This window comes from Coregonus clupeaformis, chromosome 30 (genome assembly GCF_020615455.1).
Source record: "Coregonus clupeaformis isolate EN_2021a chromosome 30, ASM2061545v1, whole genome shotgun sequence".
NCBI classification, from domain to species: domain Eukaryota; kingdom Metazoa; phylum Chordata; class Actinopteri; order Salmoniformes; family Salmonidae; genus Coregonus; species Coregonus clupeaformis.
The window spans coordinates 21186536-21207580 of record NC_059221.1 but is presented as its reverse complement, the minus strand read 5'-3'; the positions used below and the strand labels follow the sequence as shown (position 1 = coordinate 21207580).

At 43.1% G+C, this 21045-nt stretch overlaps 1 protein-coding gene across 2 annotated transcripts; it reads right to left on the bottom strand.

Annotated features, from left to right (window-relative positions):
- Positions 1-1352: 1352 nt before the first annotated feature.
- On the bottom strand, positions 1353-19988 carry LOC121545661 (semaphorin-3F-like). Of its 2 annotated transcripts, none has more exons than XM_041856399.2 (18): positions 19569-19988; positions 15771-15895; positions 10750-10910; positions 10441-10503; positions 10152-10271; positions 9855-9948; positions 9603-9722; positions 9254-9399; positions 8894-9008; positions 8696-8765; positions 8334-8478; positions 6006-6228; positions 5797-5885; positions 5629-5670; positions 5382-5539; positions 4965-5032; positions 4662-4789; positions 1353-2196 (listed from the first exon to the last, which is right to left on the bottom strand). In XM_041856399.2, the coding sequence occupies exons 2-18, from the start codon at positions 15880-15882 to the stop codon at positions 1792-1794; spliced, it is 2259 nt and encodes a 752-aa protein (XP_041712333.1). In that variant the 5' UTR covers positions 15883-15895; positions 19569-19988; the 3' UTR covers positions 1353-1791. The 2 variants fall into 2 exon arrangements, with proteins under 2 accessions (XP_041712333.1, XP_041712335.1); XM_041856401.2 differs by having other exon boundaries at positions 19582-19988.
- Between the last annotated feature and the right edge of the window lie 1057 nt (positions 19989-21045).

Genomic DNA, 21045 nt, shown 5'->3' with positions numbered 1-21045 from the left:
GAGCCACCTTTTGCAGAAATTACAGCTGAAAGTCTCTTGGGATATGTCTCTATAAGCTTGGCACATCTAGCCACTGGGATTTTTGCTCATTCTTCAAAGCAAAACTGCTCCAGCTCCTTCAAGTTGGATGGGTTCCGCTGGTGTACAGCAATCTTTAAGTCATACCACAGATTCTCAATTGGATTGAGGTCTGGGCTTTGACTAGGCCATTCCAAGACATTTAAATGTTTCCCCTTAAACCACTCGAGTGTTGCTTTAGCAGTATGCTTAGGGTTATTGTCCTGCTGGAAGGTGAACCTCCGTCCCAGTCTCAAATCTCTGGAAGACTGAAACAGGTTTCCCTCAAGAACTTCCCTGTATTTAGCACCATCCATCATTCCTTCAATTCTGACCAGTTTCCCAGTCCCTGCCGATGAAAAACATCCCCACAGCATGATGCTGCCACCACCATGCTTCACTGTGGGGATGGTATTCTCGGGGTGATGAGAGGTGTTGGGTTTGCGCCAGACATAGCGTTTTCCTTGATGGCCAAAAAGCTCAATTTTAGTCTCATCTGACTAGAGTACCTTCTTCCATATGTTTGGGGAGTCTCCCACATGCCTTTTGGCGAACACCAAACGCGTTTGCTTATTTTTTTCTTTAAGCAATGGCTTTTTTCTGGACACTCTTCCGCAAAGCCCAGCTCTGTGGAGTGTACGGCTTAAAGTGGTCCTATGGACAGATACTCCAATCTCCGCTGTGGATCTTTGCAGCTCCTTCAGGGCTATCTTTGGTGTCTTTGTTGCCTCTCTGATTAATGCCCTCCTTGCCTGGTCCGTGAGTTTTGGTGGGTGGCCCTCTCTTGGCAGGTTTGTTGTGGTGCCATATTCTTTCAAAAAAAATTATAATGGATTTAATGGTGTTCCGTGGGATGTTCAAAGTTTCTGATATTTTTTTATAACCCAACCCTGATCTGTACTTCTCCACAACTTTGTCCCTGACCTGTTTGGAGAGCTCCTTGGTCTTCATGGTGCCGCTTGCTTGGTGGTGCCCCTTGCTTAGTGGTGTTGCAGACTCTGGGGCCTTTCAGAACAGGTGTATATATACTGAGATCATGTGACACTTAGATTGCACACAGGTGGACTTTATTTAACTAATTATGTGACTTCTGAAGGTAATTGGTTGCACCAGATCTTATTTAGGGGCTTCAAAGCAAAGGGGGTGAATACATATGCATGCACCACTTTTCCGTTATTTATTTTTTAGAATTTCTTTTAACAAGTTATTTTTTTCATTTCACTTCACCAATTTGGACTATTTTGTGTATGTCCATTACATGAAATCCAAATAAAAATCTATTTAAATTACAGGTTGTAAAGCAACATTATAGGAAAAACACCAAGGGGGATGAATACTTTTGCAAGGCACTGTACATCACACCATAACATTATCTCTCAACATTGAACAGCAAAATGTACACATTTCCAACCGAATAAAGCGTGCAAAGGCAAATGTTTATATATACATATTTTTTTATATCATAATCATTATACATTAATAAACCAAGGATCTATTATGATCCTATGATATATACACGTATCAATATATTACATTTCTATACTGAGATACTGGGTTGTGTGAGGGTCGGTATCACATGTCATTCAATGTACAAAGGGAGATGAAACTCATGGATCTCTAGTCTACCATAGGAGTGTCCTGGCTGGCTAGTGCTGGAAGTCCAGTCCTCGATCCTCCTTGGGTCTCCTGGCTCTCTGTATGTCTCCTGAAGGTGCGTTTGGGCTGTTGCTCCTCCTACTCTTGCTCCTGGCTCTCTGTGTGTCTCCTGGAGGTGCGTTTGGGCTGCTGCTGCTTGAGCCCCAGCTGCTCCCAGTAAGACTGACAGTACTGGTGGATCAGCCTGATCTCCGGCTGGGACAGGGTGTCTGTGAGAGGGGGGGTTGGAGGGACCCTCTGCTGCTGGGGGTCACGTTGTCCCCCCCATCCAGTGGGAGGGCTGTTGGAGGTCATGGGGTCGTTGTCAGGGGAGGTGAGGGCCAGCACGATGTCTCGGTCCAGGATACGCAGTGACACCCGGGCCACCGTGTGTTTGAAGTTGTTCTCCGTGGCCAGGCAGTGGTACAGCCCGGCATCCGATTGGCTGAGGGACTTCAGAAGGATCCCGTGGGGTGTCTTCAGAAGATCTCTGTCCCGGTTGAGCTGAGGGGTAGGGGGGATAGAGAGTGTTATGGTAGTTAGGGGGAGAGAGAGTGTTATGGTAGTGAGGGGGCGAGAGAGTGTTATGGTAGTGAGGGAGAGAGAGGGGGAGAGAGAGTGTTATGGTAGTGAGGGGGAGAGAGAGTGTTATGGTAGTGAGGGGGAGAGAGAGTGTTATGGTAGTGAAGGGGAGAGAGAGTGGGAGAGAGAGTGTTATGGTAGTGAGTGGGGGAGAGAGTATTATGGTAGTGAGGGGGAGAGAGAGTATTATGGTAGTGAGGGGGAGAGAGTGTTATGGTAGTGAGGGGGAGAGAGAGTGTTATGGTAGTGAAGGGGAGAGAGAGTGTTATGGTAGTGAGAGGGAGAGAGAGGGGGAGAAAGAGTGTTATGGTAGTGAGAGGGAGAGAGAGTGTTATGGTAGTGAAGGGGAGAGAGTGTTATGGTAGTGAGGGGGAGAGAGTGTTATGGTAGTGAGGGGGAGAGAGAGTGTTATGGTAGTGAGGGGGAGAGAGAGTTTTATGGTAGTGAGAGGGAGAACAAGATCCACATGTGACTCATTTGTCATTCAAAAGTGATTGACTATTGCTCTATGGATATTTTCCATTATCACTTGATATACAGCGCATTCAGAAAGTATTCAGACTCCTTGACTTTTTCCACATTTTGTTACGTTACAGCCTTATTCTAAAATTGATTAAATTGTTTTTTTTTACACTCATCAATCTACACACAATTACTCATAATGACAAAGCAAAAACAGGCTTTTAGAAATGTTGACAAATTAATTAAAAACAAACAACTGAAATATCACATTTACATTAGTATTCAGACCCCTTACTCAGTACTTTGTTGAAGCACCTTTGGCAGCGATTACAGCCTCAAGTCTTCTTGGTTATGACGCTACAAGCTTGGCACACCTGTTTCTCCCATTATTCTCTGCAGATCCTCTCAAGCTCTGTTAAGTTGGATGGGGAGCATTGCTGCACAGCTATTTTCAGGTCCAGAGATGTTCGATCGGGTTCAAGTCTGGGCTCTGGCTGGGCCACTCAAGGACATTCAGAGACTTGTCCCGAAGCCACTCCTGCGTTGTCTTGGCTGTGTGCTTAGGGTCGTTGTCCTGTTGGAAGGTGAACCTTCGCCCAAGTCTGAGGTCCTGAGCGCTCTGGAGCAGGTTCTCATCAAGGATCACTCTGTACTTTGCTCCGTTCATCTTTCCCTCGAATCCTGACTAGTCTCCAAGTCCCTGCCGCTGAAGAACATTCCCACAGCATGATGCTGCCACCACCATGCTTCACCGTAGGGATGGTGCCAGGTTTCCTCCAGATGTGACGCTTGCATTCAGGCCAAAGAGTTCAATCTTGGTTTCATCAGACCAGAGAATCTTGTTTCTCATGGTCTGAGTGTCCTTTAGGTGCCTTTTGGCAAACTCCAACCAGGCTGTCATGTGCCTTTTACTGAGGAGTGGCTTCCATCTGGCCACTCTACCATAAAGGCCTGATTGGTGGAGTGCTGGAGAGATGGTTGTCCTTCTGGAAGGTTCTCCCATCTCCACAGAGGAACTCTGGAGCTCTGTCAGAGTGACCATCGGGTTCTTGGTCACCTCCCTGACCAAGGTCCTTCTACCCCGATTGCTCGGTTTGGCCGGCGGCCAGCTCTAGGAAGAGTGTTGGTGGTTCAAAACTTCTTCCATTTAAGAATGATGGTGGCCACTGTGTTCTTGGGGACCTTCAATGCTGCAGAAATGTTTTGGGATCCTTCCCCAGATCTGTGCCTCGACACAGTCCTGTCTCGGAGCTCTACGGACATTTCCTTCGACCTCATGGCTTGGTTTTTGCTCTGACATGCACTGTCAACTGTGGGACCTTATATAGACAGGTGTGTGTCTTTCCAAATCAATTGAAGTTACCACAGGTGGACTCCAATCAAGTTGTAGAAACATCTCAAGGATGATCAATGGAAACAGGATGCACCTGAGCTCAATTTCGAGTCTCATATAAAAGGGTCTGATTACTTATGTAAATAAGGTATTTCTGTTTTTTTATTTTTAATACATTTGCAAACATTTCTAAAAAACAGTTTTTGCTTTGTCATTATGGGGTATTGTGTGTAGATTGATGAGGAAAAACATGTATTTCATCCATTTTAGAATAAGGCTGTAACGTAACAAAATATGGAAAAAGTCAAGGGGTCTGAATACTTTCCGAATGCACTGTATGACATCCATAACGCTGAAAGGTCATGTCAATATTTCGCTTCCTCTTCCAACTGAAATAACATTGGCTGACCATTAATATCTACAGGAAACACTTCACTGATGTTTATTCAGTCAATCAAACATGGATATCCCCTTTGTGAAAACTGCTCCAACAGCTCAAGCGTAACCTATAAATGTGGTATGAATTTGATATTTTAATAATACTGGTCTCTTTTCAAAGAGCAGAAATAGATGCATGCATTTTCCTCCTTACCGCTTTCCTCCTTCCTTCCCTCTGATAGAGCCACTTGACTGTGGCCTGAGGAGAGCGAGGCTGACACTCCAGAAAGGTACTGCTCCCCTCCACACCAAACTGGACTGTCTCTCTCGGACGATTCTCCACTGAAGGAGGAAGGGAGAGGGAGAGAGGGAGAGAGGGAGAGAGGGAGAGAGGGAGAGAGAGACAGACTATTTTAAATGCCAGTTATTTGCATTATTAGATTATTATTAATATTATTAAAATTAGATTATTTGATTGTGTCACTGAATTCTGATAAAAGATCGTGTTTTATCTAACCTTTGGCATTGAAGCCTCTGCACTGTCGCAGTGGATCCCCATGTTTCACATCCTGTCTTCTGCTCCTCCTGAGTGAGAGAGACAGAGCAGAGTTCATCAAACACATTTCACAAGTAAAGAAATTAATTCAGTAATTCACACATTTATTCAGACAGACAGACACAGTAAAGTGCAACAGGTAGCTTAGTGGTTAAGAGCGTTGTGCCAGTAACCGAAAGGTCACTGGTTCTAATCCCCAAGCCGACTAGGTGAAAAAACTGTCGATGTGCCCTTGAGCAAGGCACTTAACCCTAATTGCTCCTGTAAGTCGCTCTGGATAAGAGCGTCTGCTAAATGACTAAAAAAATTGGATTAATAAAGCTTTATGACACTCCTTCCCTGTCAATATCAGATGAGGGTTTGTGTTGTGGTCCTGACCTCTTGGTGGCGGGGGTAAAAGCGGAGCAGCTCTCCCCGTCCCAGGCGCAGTAAGGGTCCCGTGCCAGACAGCAGTCGGAGCAGGCCCTCCCATATACCCCACAACGATGCAGAGATACCTGGGTAAGCCCTGCCTCCGATGACACGTACAGTTGTTGCTATAGTGACAGAATGAAAACAAGAGCTCAGTATCAACAATATCTCTTTAGTATTTCCTGTTGATTAAGAAAGAGAGAGTTCAGCTTACCCTTTTAGATGATATCTTCATTGTTTTGACCGCAGCACGTGTCTGTAATTAAATGTAATGTCTCACCTCAGGATCAACAGAGCATAACCATTGAATGAATGTCCAAGGACAGTAGTTAGAGACCTTTGCTATAACGTAAACAATATTTAGATAATCATATAGACATACCCTGAAAACCTCCACTTCCTCCAGGGTGAGCTCCTCCATGGTGCTCGGGTCCTTGGGCAAAACTATGACCTTTTGGACTGTGCCACGATCTGGAACCAGAGAGGTCTGATGTCATCATGTCAAATTTGGACAAAAAACTAAATGTGAAATTCCAACATGCAATGAAGTCCTTCAGTCAGCCTATTGCCCTGTGACAGAGAGACACTCACCTGTGCCCAGGAAGAGCACCTCGTATCGGGCGTCCACTGCGTCCACCTGGTCCACCACCAGGGCTGTGAAGCGGTAGTCCACGCCGGTCCTCACCACCAGGGGGCGGCGGTGGATAGGGTACACAGGGTGGTACATGAGGGGATGGGCACGCATGAAGTTCACAGCCTCGTCTGAAAAGTCCTTAGAGGTGCGAATGCCTGGGGTGAATGTTCCTCCTGGACACTAGGAGGAAGATAGGAATTATATATAGTGAGTAAGAGACAGAGACAGAGACAGAGAGAGTGTAAGCAATGCATTTCACTATTGGAAAGAGGTGACAGTTGATGGGATGTATGTACAGTGGGGGAAAAAAGTATTTAGTCAGCCACCAATTGTGCAAGTTCTCCCACTTAAAAAGATGAGAGAGGCCTGTAATTTTCATCATAGGTACACGTCAACTATGACAGACAAAATGAGAAAAGAAAATCCAGAAAATCACATTGTTAATGAATTTATTTGCTAATTATGGTGGAAAATAAGTATTTGGTCAATAACAAAAGTTTCTCAATACTTTGTTATATACCCTTTGTTGGCAATGACACAGGTCAAACGTTTTCTGTAAGTCTTCACAAGGTTTTCACACACTGTTGCTGGTATTTTGGCCCATTCCTCCATGCAGATCTCCTCTAGAGCAGTGATGTTTTGGGGCTGTCGCTGGGCAACACAGACTTTCAACTCCCTCCAATGATTTTCTATGGGGTTGAGATCTGGAGACTGGCTAGGCCACTCCAGGACCTTGAAATGCTTCTTACGAAGCCACTCCTTCGTTGCCCGGGCGGTGTGTTTGGGATCATTGTCATGCTGAAAGACCCAGCCACGTTTCATCTTCAATGCCCTTGCTGATGGAAGGAGGTTTTCACTCAAAATCTCACGATACATGGCCCCATTCATTCTTTCCTTTACACGGATCAGTCGTCCTGGTCCCTTTGCAGAAAAACAGACCCAAAGCATGATGTTTCCACCCCCATGCTTCACAGTAGGTATGGTGTTCTTTGGATGCAACTCAGCATTCTTTGTCCTCCAAACACGACGAGTTGAGTTTTTACCAAAAAGTTATATTTTGGTTTCATCTGACCATATGACATTCTCCCAATCCTCTTCTGGATCATCCAAATGCACTCTAGCAAACTTCAGACGGGCCTGGACATGTACTGGCTTAAGCAGGGGGGACACGTCTGGCACTGCAGGATTTGAGTCCCTGGCGGCGTAGTGTGTTACTGATGGTAGGCTTTGTTACTTTGGTCCCAGCTCTCTGCAGGTCATTCACTAGGTCCCCCAGTGTGGTTCTGGGATTTTTGCTCACCGTTCTTGTGATCATTTTGACCCCACGGGGTGAGATCTTGCGTGGAGCCCCAGATCGAGGGAGATTATCAGTGGTCTTGTATGTCTTCCATTTCCTAATAATTGCTCCCACAGTTGATTTCTTCAAACCAAGCTGCTTACCTATTGCAGATTCAGTCTTCCCAGCCTGGTGCAGGTCTACAATTTTGTTTCTGGTGTCCTATTTATTTATTTATTTATTATTTTGTTTGTTGTTTTTTAAAATTATTTTTAGTCATTTAGCAGATGCTCTTATCCAGAGCGACTCACAGTTAGTGAATACATATTTTTTTTTATACTGGCCCCCCGTGGGAAACGAACCCACAACCCTGGCGTTGCAAACGTCATGCTCTATCAACTGAGCTACATCCCTGCCGGCCATTCCCTCCCCTACCCTGGACGACGCTGGGCCAATTGTGCGCCGCCCATGAGTCTCCCGGTCGCGGCCGGCTGTGAAAGAGCCTGGATTCGAACCAGGATCTCTAGTGGCACAGTTAGCACTGCGATGCAGTGCCTTAGACCACTGCGCCACTCAGTTTGACAGCTCTTTGGTCTTGGCCATAGTCGAGTTTGGAGTGTGACTGTTTGAGGTTGTGGACAGGTGTCCTTTATACTGATAACAAGTTCAAACAGGTGCCATTAATACAGGTAACGAGTGGAGGACAGAGGAGCCTCTTAAAGAAGAAGTTATAGGTCTGTGAGAGCCAGAAATCTTGCTTGTTTGTAGGTGACCAAATACTTATTTTCCACCATAATTTGCAAATAAATTCATTAAAAATCCTACAATGTGATTTTCTGGAATTTTTTTCCTAATTTTGTCTGTCATAGTTGACGTGTACCTATGATGAAAATTACAGGCCTCTCTCATCTTTTTAAGTGGGAGAACTTGCACAATTGGTGGCTGATTAAATACTTTTTTCCCCCACTGTATATGGATTGTTTTCAGTGAGTAACTGGTCTAAACCTACTGTGCCAGGGCGAGGGTAGGGAATCTTGCCGGTGTAGGCTGTCCACTGGTAGTTATGGCCATGTTTGTGGGAGAAGGGTCCATTGAAGACGTTGCGGATGTCAGCCATGGAGTACACACAGACTGCTGAGCCCTTGAACACAGAGCTGGGAGAGAAAGAAGGTAAAAAAAGAGAGGAGGGGGAATGCAGTCAGCATCAACCAGTGAAGTGGAAGAGGGAGGAGAGAGAGGCAAACCAACAGGTGCTAGATGAGAGTTGAAAACCCTTGAGGAGCGAGAACAGGGCAGGCCTTTAGAGAGAAGGGAAATTGGAGAGAGGGTAACTATAAAAGGTGATGTAAGACAGATACAATGATGACGTACCCAGCAGTTGTGAAGAGGGCATAGACCACAGGGTTGCGTTCATCTTGCGTGGGCTGGATAAAAACATCCCCTGAAGGATGACGAAAGAGACAGAAATTATTTTCCTGTAGAATAGATGAAGGATTCAGTTCCATAGACAACTAATGATCTCTAAATCTTTATCTAAATCACTAAATCTTTCATTGAGGTCTGTCTCACTCAATTCGTCGAACAAGGTCTCCACCCCATCCTCTCCAATCACAGAGCACACCAGACGGGCTTTCAGGAAGGTGGTCCATCTGTTCACCAGGGACTTCTGACCCCCCTCATCATTCTGGGAAGAGGGAAGGGAAGGAAGTAATGTAAAGGAAGGAAGAGGTAATGGAAGGCTGTTTCAGTGGAAGACACTTAATTATTTTACCCTTAATCATTCCCCCATCCACAATGTTGTCCATAATGTTGCAGTCAGACTATAAATATGTGAGTAATTAATGTAATAGAGTTAAAAATAGTCTATAGAACAGTGGCGTAGCGCAGTTTCACGGGGCAACCCGCAAGGTGCGAGCAAGGCCCTCTCACCAGACACACTCGCCCCACTCTGGCCAGGACACTGGGGCTGGACCCTCCCCCTGCATCCAGACTCTTCTCACGGAAGAAGAAGTAGAGTTTGTCATCATTCCTCTCTGCACTGTCAGGGATCTGCTGGATCTGAATGAACACGGGCTCTGAGACGGACGGGGGGAGAGAGAGAGAGGAAAGGAGTGATGAAAGAAAGAGAATCATGCAGCATTAGCAGCAGTTTGCCATGTTTTCTTAGATCCAGATCTCGCTGGTTCATATCTGGCTTGAAGGACCATGAAAAAAAATTGCACCATTTTTGGAATCCACCCTTACAAGATGGCAGTCTTTTTCAGGTGTAGTAACTCACCATTGAGCCACTTGGAGTCATACTGCTCCGTCCTGACTGCTGTTCTACCCCCCATGGTCCTAAAGAGGGCTGCATCTGTCCCCATGAAGTCTACATGGACCCCCGCATACAGATTCCCATCTGCAGAGGAGGAGAGAGGAGGAAGAGAAAGAGATGGAGAGGAGAGGTTAGTAAACAGTGAAAGTGGGAGGACCTGTTGTTTTCAATTTTGGGCAGTCTACTAAGTGTATGCACAAGTGAGGTGAAGCTTACTGATAAGAGCAGCAATGTTCTCCTGGGAAGGGTCGTAGGAACATTTGCCCTTCCCTGATTCCGTAAATCCAGGAACTAGCCTGAACACATAGTCCTGGAAAGAGAGAGACCAGAAAGACCATATAAGGATCAAATGTATTGAAATGGCAAAAATGTATAGGGAAAAATAGCTAATATCTGAGCCCTAGTTTTGAGTACTACAGTTTTTAGTAATCCGAGCTGCTGGCCGTAAAAATCCACAGATATGCTGCAGTTAATTGTCTTTTAGAATGAATTTGGGCATATTGAACCTCTCACCTCTGCCTTCCAGCCTCTGTTGATGAAGGTGCAGATGGGTTGGTAGGCTCCAGTCCCACAGGTGTACAGATGGGTGCGGTTCCATGGCTCTATCATACGCACAAAGTTTGCACACTCACCCTGGTGTGTGTACACAGACATGGGAATGCTATCAATTGTTGCCGTATGAAAATTCTCAAGGCTATCGCTTTCAAAGCTGTGAAATAAGACCCATGAAAGTGGGACATCATTAGTTAATACTGTAAAGTAAAGGGGCCAGGGTTCTTTTACAAAGACAAGGCATTCTCACCTGTCCTCCTTTTCCTGTCATCCGACATTCCCCTCTTCTTTTGTCAGATGCTGGCCAATGGATCTGTCAGGGACAAATGATACCAAACACATTAAAGGATCATTTTACTTGAGGTCTTTTACTACCACATTGTACTACCACATTGTACTACCACACTGTACTACCACATTGTACTACCACATTGTACTACCACATTGTACTACCACATTAAACTGTCATGAAGCTATGCATACACAGGAAAGAATCCCCTCAAGATTCCTCCTGTCTCATTGGCCTTTTTGAGGGAGTTGTGGTTATGTGTGTTCTTACTATGAGTGGCTCCTTGTTGACGTTGTGCATGTCCAGGGCCACCAGGTACTCCCGGCTGCCCAGGTAGAGACGGCCCTGGTCCTGGTCCATCAGCAGGATGCGGTAGTCACTGGTGTTGAAGGAGAAGGAGAAGGGACGGGCTGCTCTGGTGTCCAACAACTCTTGGGAGGAGAGAGACCCACCCACACACGCATAGACACACAGACACACACGCATGGATGCACACATATGCATAGACACACGCACGCACACAGGGACACAACGTTAGTGTAAATCATATGCAAAATAAGTTCTGTACCAGATGAGAATGGTAAAATCTTAATATCCAGCAGGGGGAGCCATGAGTTATTTCTGATTATTGCCTTGAATCTGTCCCATGCAGTTTCCCTGATAAAGACTACAAGTGCTTCATTTCTCACTCTCAGCAGCACTTACAGAACATAGACTAACACCATCCTCAGAGTAAGAGAAAATGTGTGAATGACTAAATATGTAACTTATCTCAGGACGTATTCCAGAGGCTTTTAAGAATTCAATATTTCATGTGTTGCAAGCTTCTGATTGAGTTTGTGGCATTGCCTGAATGTACTGTGCAACTTTATGGATGCTAATGCAGGTCTCTGAGGACACACGGTAAGAGGAACTCTGAGTAAACCCTTTAAACCAGGTCTGTTCTGTGACCCACTCTCTGATGGCACATTTCCCCGGAGTGTTCCGTCTCTCTCTTCCACCAGAGTGTTTTACCCAAAAGGCTCAGACTTTTCTGTTTCCATCTATGCGGAACGGCACCCATGTCGCACTGAGCCATGGCTCTGGCGGTCCTGCTCTGACTTGGAGCCAAGGCAGCTGGCATTTACATAATAATGACCAACTGAACATTAAAACCTTTTCACACAATCTTGAATGATGCAGAGGTTGTTGATTCTGCTCGCCACAAATCTTTTGTGTCACACTCCTGATGGAAACACAATAACACTAGAGCTTACATTAACATAAAACACTGGTGTGAGGGTAAGTCTCAATGGAAAAGCACCATGAGTGAGTTTTACACCCATTAATTCAGAGACAAGAGACGTCACGTCTCCCCGTATCTGGTCATCATAATTACTATTTTTACTGGAGCTGCCCTCTTGGCCAGGTCTCCCTTGTAAAATAAAGTATATTGACCTTAATGGATAAATAAAGGTTAAATAAAACGGACCTATGTACAATAGCTTTTAAACTTGTATGTACTATGATGTATTTAATAAGTACCGTAGAAACACAGATGTGTAATCTGTACAAAATCACTCAGTTTGTCCATGTGGGACATATGATAAATGTCCCATGGCATTTGACAAAGGTTTGTGAACAAACATCAGCATAAAGTGCACATACTGTTTTAGCCTGGCCGGAGTAAGGACATCTGTGTTTACATCAAAGTGCTCTGCCGTCTTCCTTTGGGGTGACTGTTTGTCTGAATACTGTTAACAGGATGCAGTCAATGTGCTGCTAAAATAAGCTGCTGCGCAATCGGATCTGCTCCTGGCTGACACGGGATGGTTCTTAAAAGGTGGGGCAAGGTCCGGTTCTGTTCCTCCGAGGTAAACATAGGATAACAAGCCTCTCTGGCAAACCTCCATCTGATTCGTCCACTGGAGCAAAGTGGACAGCACAGGCTAAAACTAGCAACATGCCAACAACAACATAACCCCGGATCCTGACACCGTGCCTAGCTGCGCCCATCCTCTTTGCCATAACAATGTGTTGGCACTATCTGATAGAAAACACTTAATGTATCATCATACCTCATTTGATTCAGGTAAACCAGGTCCAGACATGAAAGACCTGAGACAAATGTCCCGATCTGACCATATTAAAGTGTAAAATAAGTCAAAGTGAGGCTTTAAACCATTGCCTCCATAATGCAGAAGACAACCTAAAATCTATATTTCTCTGGCTATATTTCTACCTGGCATTCTAGGTCACACATGTCAAACTCAGGGCCGAGTGTCTGCGGGGTTTCGCTCCTCCCTTGTACTTAATTAATGAATTAAGGTCACTGATTAGTATGGAACTTCCCTCACCTGGTTGTCTAGATTTTAATTAAAAAGAAAAACCAAAATACAGCAGACACTATGACCATGGAATGAGTTTGACACCCTGTCCTAGGTCAATGGAATAACTTTTTTTTGTCCCTTCCTCAGACACAGTTCCCATCAACCAGGAAACACGATCTTGATCCGGCATCTTTCCAGTGGTCCTCCTCTCCTCCTGCCCCACTCACCCAGTCCCAGTCCCAGTCCCAGTCTCTAAATCACGTCCATGGGAGGGAGTCTCATGCCCCCCCTCCCTAAAAAACCCTCCTCCACAGGCGCCTTATGGAACAAAGAGAGTCCCTGTTGCAAACAATGAACAATCAATCTTTGGAATGTCAGAAAACACAGAGCAGGGGAGCAAATCCCAATTTTCCACCTATTCTTGGAAATTAGGAGGAGATGATTGGGTTCTAGGGGTGAGTGGATGAGTGGGTGGATTTGACTGACAAACGATATCAGTGAGAACTTTACACGGATTTGACTGACAAAATATATCAGTGAGATTTTTACACAGTGGTTGCATTCATTGTGAAACCAACACCACTCTGTGTATGATGGAAATGGGTGAGAGACAGTTACAGCAAGCAAACAAGAAATGTAATATCATCCACAGCAATCCAATACAATCCAGTATGACAGCAATCTAATATAATACCATTTGGTTGGTTCACCACCAGTTCAGGCTTACCCTTACTATTAGCGACCATTATGCAAACACTGGTGTTTGGGCTCAACTTCTGTGACAAACTCTACCACATCACATTGCAACCAACTAAGCTTATATGTACCTGAACTACCGTAAAACTTCAATTAATACCCCAGGAGTTTATTTGCTTAAATCCCTGAACAAAACAGGCGCTTATTAGAGACACGCTATTTGAGCCAGGCTTCTATTTCCTTAATGCACATAGCTTTTGCTCGTTTATTTTATTCCAGCATTCCCTTCCAGCATTTTAATCAGTCTTAATTTCCTGCACTAATGTGTTATCATTTACACACTATTTCAAGTTTATTTTGTCTTAGTATGCCTCTACTTCAAATTTGTTTTTGTTTTCTTGACAGAATGATTATTCTCCTCTTTCACTGTGCATTTTCGGCAGTTATTACTTTCGCCACTAGAGGGCAATCAGACTATTTCTGGGGGTCTGTACTCCCGAAGTTGTTGACTGTTTTTGTGGTTGCCAGTTAGCTAGCAGTTCTCAGCAGTTAGTAGCCAAAGGCTAGCAGTTTCTTACTGGCGATTACTTAAATATTTAATGTAACAAATCAAACACTAAATCCATAAACAATTCATGGTATTTCATGGTAATAATTCCTTTAGACACAGCGTTTATTTGAAACAGGCATTTATTTAAAAGGGACAAGCAGCTATTTGAGACTGCGTTTAATTGAAGTTTTATGGTAAGGGGCCTAATGTTGTAGCTTGAATGAAAACACAATACTTTGCTGATCTGGACCCGCATTCACAAAGCATCTCAGAGTAGGAGTGCTGATCTATTCATTACGATTTAAAAGGAAAACCAATTCTGGATCAGCAGTACTATTCTAAGACGTTTCATGAATAGGGCCCTTGACCCTTAAGAAAATACCACTCAAAAACGTTTTGTATTTTTTGGTATTTGTTTCATTACCAAAACGCACCATATGGTGACACTTTTTGTATTTTGAAAGTTCTATGTCTTGAAAACTTGATTGATGACGTGCAAAACATTTTGGGACTGTTTCAACAGTGGACTAATTAAACAAATACCAAAAGATAGTTTTTGAGTGGTATTTTCCTTTAACCCTAATCTCATTCAGCAAATAGCTTATACACTCAATGGGGTAGTTTTCATCAGAAGGCTCAGCTGTGAGGCCAGTCAGGCCACAGACCTATTTAACTTTGTTATAATACTCTAAAGTGTACTCACAGTGTACTGTACATGCTATTTTCTTCCTTATTTCAGCGCCACATACTTCAAACATGAGTTATTATATTCTAAAGTACTAAAATCAAAAAATTTCTCAGCCTTGTCAGTATTGGCATAATCGCTACTATGCAAAACCCAATTGCTTTCTAATAGAGAACCTAACAGTTCAGGTTCTCAGACCAGACCTATAATTCTGAAGGAGAGGGACTCAACCTGCTCCCAACACGTCAGTCCTGATGTTGTGGTATATCAGAACAGTAGTGATTTTCCCCGTGCCTGAATCTTACTGTTAATTCTTATTTACAGGCATTTCAGGTGAGTCACCCTTCAGTACATCTTGTATTGAAATCAAAGGTGTGTGTGTATGTTCGCACGTTTGTGAGCCGAGGAGTGATGACAGCGTGCATGGGGTAATCACTGTAATCTTTCAGTATTATTTTGATCAAAGCCTTCATCCAGGTATTTGGAATCCTATACTATACAATTACAGCTAATGACGGCTCGGAGGAGGCAACGTGGGAATATCCCTAACTCTTACAGAAATGACCCCACAAACACAATGCCCTAACCTGTATTCACCCAGTACAGTTTCACCCAGCAGTTCACACTAGTCTAGCCGATCGAATAACCGATATTGGAGGAAATCTTTCTCATCTCTAAAGTTAAATGTTGTCATTGAATCATTAACATATATCAAATAAAAATGTTGTACTATCGCAATGAGGGCTTAGGGAGTGGGCTCAACTGTTATGAAGGGCACTAGAGACCACCACCCCCACCACCCACTCAATGGCAACATCCACCTTTTGTTTTCTCTCATGAACTGTTTGCCAGTAGGCAGGATATAAGCTTTTTGCATATGTATAAAAGAGGAAACATATGTATGTGTGTGTGTATGTGTGTGTGTGTATTTGTGTGATTGCGTGTGTGTATGTGCATGTGTGCGTGCCTGCACGTGATTGTGTGCATGTAAACCACAAGACTTTCTGAGATTGCTGAAAAGTTCACTAAATGTTCTGGTCAAGTGACTCACCTTTGAAAGACAGGCGTATCCTTGGAGCAGACTGTTGGAGGCCTGAGGTACTGCAAACACAGAGACCCAACAGGAGGAGTAGAGTGCGAGTCACTGTCTTGGCACTATCCATAGCAGAAACAGGTCTGAAAGATAATAATTAATTGTCACGTGTGTGTGTGTGTGAGAGAGAGAGAGAGAGAGAGAGAGAGAGAGAGAGAGAGAGAGAGAGAGAGAGAGAGAGAGAGAGAGAGAGAGAGAGAGAGAGAGAGAGAGAGAAAAAAAATAGGAAAACAAACAACAACACGAAGAGCTATCTATCCAAAACGGAGATGTATGGGTAAACCACTTCTCCAATCTTTTTGGCCCTATTACAGAGAACAAACAGCAAAAAAATATACATGATCAAATGCAAATCTTAGAATCAACTACTAAAGACTACCAGAACCCACTGGATTCTCCAATTACATTGAATGAACTACAGGACAAAATACAAACCCTCCAACCCAAAAAGGCCTGTGGTGTTGATGGTATCCTCAATGAAATGATAAAATATACAGACCACAAATTCCAATGAGCTATACTTAAACTCTTTAACATCATCCTTAGCTCTGGCATCTTCCCCAATATTTGGAACCAAGGACTGATCACCCCAATCCACAAAAGTGGAGACAAATTTGACCCCAATAACTACCGTGGGATATGCGTCAACCTCAAAAAAATCCTCTGAATTTTCATTAACAGCAGACTAGTTCATTTCCTCAGTGAAAACAATGTACTGAGCAAATGTCAAATTGGCTTTTTACCAAATTACCGTACGACAGACCACGTATTCACCCTGCACACCCTAATTGACAAACAAACAAACCAAAACAAAGGCAAAGTCTTCTCATCCTTTGTTGATTTCAAAAAAGCTTTTGACTCAATTTGGCATGAGGGTCTGCTATACAAATTGATGGAAAGTGGGGTTGGGAGAAAAACATACGACATTATAAAATCCATGTACACAAACAACAAGTGTGCGGTTAAAATTGGCAAAAAACACACACATTTCTTTCCACAGGGCCGTGGGGTGAGACAGGGATGCAGTTTAAGCCCCACCCTCTTCAACATATATATCAACGAATTGGCGAGGGCATTAGAACAGTCTGCAGCACCTGGCCTCACCCTACTAGAATTTGAAGTCAAATGTCTACTGTTTGCTGATGATCTGGTGCTTCTGTCACCAACCAATGAGGGCCTACAGCAGCACCTAGATCTTCTGCACAGATTCTGTCAGACCTGGGCCCTGACAGTAAATCTCAGTAAGACAAAAATAATGGTGTTCCAAAAAAGGGCCAGTTGCCAGGACCACAAATACAAATTCCATCTAGACACAGTTGCCCTAGAGCACACAAAAAACTATATATACCTCGGCCTAAACATCAGCGTCACAGGTAACTTCCACAAAGCTGTGAACGATCTGAGAGACAAGGCAAGAAGGGCCTTCTATGCCATCAAAAGGAACATAAAATTCGACATACCAATTAGGATCTGGCTAAAAATACTTGAATCAGTTATAGAACCCATTGCCCTTTATGGTTGTGAGGTCTGGGGTCCGCTCACCAACCAAGAATTCACAAAATGAGACTCTGCATGCAGAATTCTGCAAAAATATCCTCCGTGTACAACGAAAAACACCAAATAATGCATGCAGAGCAGAATTAGGCTGATACCCGCTAATTATCAAAATCCAGAAAAGAGCCGTTAAATTCTATAACCACTTAAAAGGAAGCGATTCACAAACCTTCCATAACAAAGCCATCACCTACAGAGAGATTAACTTGGAGAAGAGTCCCCTAAGTAAGCTGGTCCTGGGGCTCTGTTCACAAACACAAACAGACCCCACAGAGCCCCAGGACAACAACAACAACAACAACAACAACACAAGTAGACCCAACCAAATCATGAGAAAACAAAAAGAGAATTACTTGACACATTGGAAAGAACAAACAAAAAAACAGAGCAAACTAGAATGCTATTTGGCCCTAAACAGAGAGTACACAGTGGCAGAATACCTGACCACTGTGACTGACCCAAATTTAAGGAAAGCTTTGACTATGTACAGACTCTGTGAGCATAGCCTTGCTATTGAGAAAGGCTGCCGTAGGCAGACCTGGCTCTGAAGAGAAGACAGGCTATGTGCACACTGCCCACAAAATGAGGTGGAAACTAAGCTGCACTTCCTAACCTCCTGCCAAATGTATGACCATATTAGAGACACATATTTCCCTCAGATTACAGCGATCCACAAAGAATTCGAAAACAAACCCAATTTTGATAAACTCCCTTATCTACTGGGTGGAAAACCACAGTGTGCCATCACAGCTGCAAGATTTGCGACCTGTTGCCGCAAGCAAAGGGCAACCAGTGAAGAACAAACACCATTGTAAATACAACCCATATTTATGTTTATTTATTTTCCCATTTGTACTTTAACTATTTGCACATTGTTACAACACTGTATATATACATAATATGACATTTGAAATGTCTTTATTCTTTTGGAACTTCTGAGTGTAATGTTTACTGTTAATATTTATTGTTTATTTCACTTTAGTTTACTATCTACTTCACTTGCTTTGGCAATGTTGACATACGTTTCCCATGCCAATAAAGCCATTACATTGAAATTGAATTGAATTGAGAGAGAGAGAGAGAGAGAGAGAGAGAGAGAGAGAGAGAGAGAGAGAGAGAGAGAGAGAGAGAGAGAGAGAGAGAGAGAGAGAGAGAGAGAGAGAGAGAGAGAGAGAGAGAGAGAGAGAGAGAGAGAGAGAGACATCTATCACTGTGTGATGCGTGATTGTGAGTGTCTGAGTGAGGGCATGGGAGACAGAATTCATAGACCTGTTTGTGCTCGACAGTTATACTGAGACACACAGTTACAGTGAATTTCATGCCTCATGCATGATTCAAAATACATTGCTTGAAAAAGAAACAGTTGAACATCTGAAAACCATTTCTGACAGTTTAGGGGTGTTGTCAGGTAACTGTTTTACTTTTATGTAAGCATTCATTATGTAGTATCTGCACTTTGCTGAAAAGGATTGTTTATAAATTATGAATACTAAAAGCTGAGTCCATAACATCCATTAAATTGTCTCCCCAAAGGTGTACTTATCAGACGCGCCCTGAAATGCTCTTATTTTTTTGACAAAAAATATCAAGTAGGCCACAGAGTATTTCTACATCTGCTACAATATTGCACAAAAGGGAGGAAATTAAATAGCAAATTATTTAAAGCACTTCATAGAACTTCATAAATAGAATTTAAATACATTAATAAAAATCTGTTCCCTTGAGTGGGGAAATTTGTGTCCAGCAATAAATATCAGGCTGTGGTTTATAAAGCACTTATTCTACAATGATAAACCTAACATTACCTAACCTTTGTCATGGCCCATTTTTTCTCTGCCTACAAATTTGACTTGTGTACATTTGTGTCCTGTGAACATTATAAAAACAATTATTTCTCATTTTAAAATGTATTATATTGTAAATGTTTTAATCTTGGAATTGTTTGAGGGGGGGAAAAATCATACTATGCAGGAATTAATTTCATGACCATGACGTCCATCAATGGCTCCTGATAACATCGCAGTTACCTGTGAACTCACACATCAAAAGACAGAGCGAGTAGACGCTCTCTCCAGATGTAGGCTCTCTCCAGATGTAGGCTACCCCCTTCGTTCTTGGTAATTACATTGGTCCCTCAACACACTGACTAAAACAAACAAACAAATACTTGTGATTTTGAAAAAGTGTCTAGAGAAAACTTACCAACGTAGCCTACCTTTTTCTTTTTCTGGTGTAGGAGACCCGAAACTCACATAATAAGATGTTATCGCTACATTCCTCGGGCGTCTCGCTCAACAATTTAAGATACTGAAGTCCCACACGAAAACAACGAAATCCGTTTGAAAAGGTCTTAAATGCTTAAACGTTCACTCAATTCTAACCCTATAGCCTAGAGCCACAGAGTTTCTTAGTCTCTCTCGAATTATTTCCAAACCACATGAAAAATATCCCATAGATTTCAGATCAAGAATTATAGAATGATCATTTCAACTGTTTTGGTTGTATTCTCATTGCCCCCATCCACCTGAAAATAAGAGAATAATACAGGTCCGTATGTCGTCTCCTCATGAGGGTCCTATGCTGTGAAGGTCTGTGACTGCAGGTGTTTGGGGCGCTGGCTCCCTCTTCTCCTCCCCCCTCGTCTTCCTGCTCCCTCCCTCCTACTCCTGTGATCATTACAGTACTAGGGTAAAGCTCAAGATGTCCCACTTTTAACCCTCTTGATTCTGGTAAGGGGATAAGTCTGATTTAAACAATCCAGTGCATTCGGAAAGTATTCAGACCCCTTTACTTTTTCTACATTTTGTTACGTTACAGCCTTATTCTAAAATGGATTGAATAGTTTTTCCCCCCTCATCAATCTACACACAATAACTCATAATGACAAAGCAAAAAACAGGTTTTTAGAAATTTTTGCAAATGTACACTACTGTTCAAAAGTTTGGGGTCACTTAGAAATGTCCTTGTTTTCGAAAGAAAAGCAATTTTTTGGTCCATTAAAATAACATCAAATTGATCAGAAATACAGTGTAGACATTGTTAATGTTGTAAATGGCTATTGTAGCTGGAAACGGCTGATTTTTAATGGAATATCTACATAGGCATACAGAGGCCCATATCTCAGACTTCCCATTTTTATTGGCCAGTCTGAGATATGGCTTTTTCTTTGCAACTCTGCCTAGAAGGTCAGCATCCACGGAGTGGCCTCTTTACTGTTGATGTAGAGACTGGTGTTTTGCGGGTACTATTTAATGAAGCAGCCAGTTGAGGACCTATGAGGCGTCTGTTTCTCAAACTAGACACTCTAATGTATTTGTCCTCTTGCTCAGTTGTGCACCAGGGCCTCCCACTCCTCTTTCTATTCTGGTTAGAGACAGTTTGCGCTGTTCTGTGAAGGGAGTAGTACACAGCGTTGTACGAGATCTTCAGTTTCTTGGCAATTTCTCGCATGGAATAGCCTTCATTTCTCAGAACAAGAATAGACTGACGAGTTTCAGAAGAAAGTTTGTTTCTGGCCATTTTGAATCTGTAATCGAACCCTCAATTGCTGATGCTCCAGATACTCAACTAGTCTCAAGAAGGCCAGTTTTATTGCTTCTTTAATCAGCACAACAGTTTTCAGCTGTGCTCACATAATTGAAAAAGGGTTTTCTAATGGTCAATTAGCTTTTTAAAATGA